This window comes from Rutilus rutilus (assembly GCF_951802725.1).
Source record: "Rutilus rutilus genome assembly, chromosome: 22".
In the NCBI taxonomy this organism is placed as follows: Eukaryota; Metazoa; Chordata; class Actinopteri; order Cypriniformes; family Leuciscidae; genus Rutilus; species Rutilus rutilus.
In genome coordinates this window covers 28,508,088-28,509,078 of record NC_140227.1, presented here as the reverse complement: position 1 = coordinate 28,509,078, position 991 = coordinate 28,508,088, and the positions used below count along the sequence as shown (strand labels likewise).

The 991-nt window shown below is 29.8% G+C and overlaps 1 protein-coding gene across 1 annotated transcript in view; it reads left to right on the top strand.

Annotated features, from left to right (window-relative positions):
* Positions 1-340: 340 nt before the first annotated feature.
* slc45a3 (solute carrier family 45 member 3) overlaps positions 341-991 on the top strand; it is a gene marked incomplete at its 5' end in the record, with an annotated part of 5,879 nt that continues 5,228 nt past the window's right edge. Inside the window, 1 exon segment of the mRNA XM_084395840.1 lies at positions 341-344. Within this exon segment, the coding sequence (XP_084251966.1) occupies positions 341-344 (4 nt within the window).

Genomic DNA, 991 nt, shown 5'->3' with positions numbered 1-991 from the left:
AAAAAAGGATTTAATAATGATGAATTATTCAAATGTTGTGTATAAGTGTGTAAATGTTAGTGTTAGTGAATTATATTCCCTCACAGACCAGTATTTGTAATACTTTACTATACAAAACTGTTCAGTTGGTAAAAAACAAAATGATAATAATATTTAAATGCCTGGTTTAAAAAATGCTTGTTAATTTTATCCTAAAACAGGTGAACTCATACATACACAATATCAATTTAAGAAACAAAAAAAATTCCAGGACCTGAAGTTCCCTCTGAAAGGCAGTGTCAGGTAAGATGCGATGCGCTTCAGTGCGTTGTCCTGTCTAAAACCTTTTCATGGCTCAGTTATGGGTAAACTCAGTTTATATTTAAGACAGGGGTCCGGTCTATGTGGTTGACAGCAAAATAAAAGAGTGTCACTTCTAGGAGTTAAATTCTAATGAGTTTGCACATGTCGCACTTAAAGACGTGTCTTCTTCCTTCCCAACAAGCTCTCTACGAACTGTGAAAAGAGGAAGTTAGCGGTTACTGTCATGTCAATGAGCAAGCATATTCACAAAAAGAGGTTTTGAACTTAAGTGGCCTCATAGTATTAAGATTATGAATGTAGTAAGCTTTAAAATGTACATTATAGCATTCAAAAGTTTGGGGTAAGATTTTTATTAAACAGCTGTGCTGCTTACATTTTTTTATGGAAACCATGATACATTTTTTTTTTTTTTTTAATTCTTTGATGAATAGAAAGTTCAAAAGAATAGCATTTATTAAAATAAAAAATAAATAAAAGAGTATTTTGTTACAATTGTGTATACCAATCATGAAAAATCTGTTATAGTAGGCTATACGTTTTTCCAACACAGCAACATTATCACATAAAAGCCTGTCCAGGTTGCCTGCAAAATCAAAGGAAAACAATGAATTATATTTAGCATTAAAAAGGCTATATATATATATATATATATAATATATATATATATAAACATAATAATAAATATAAT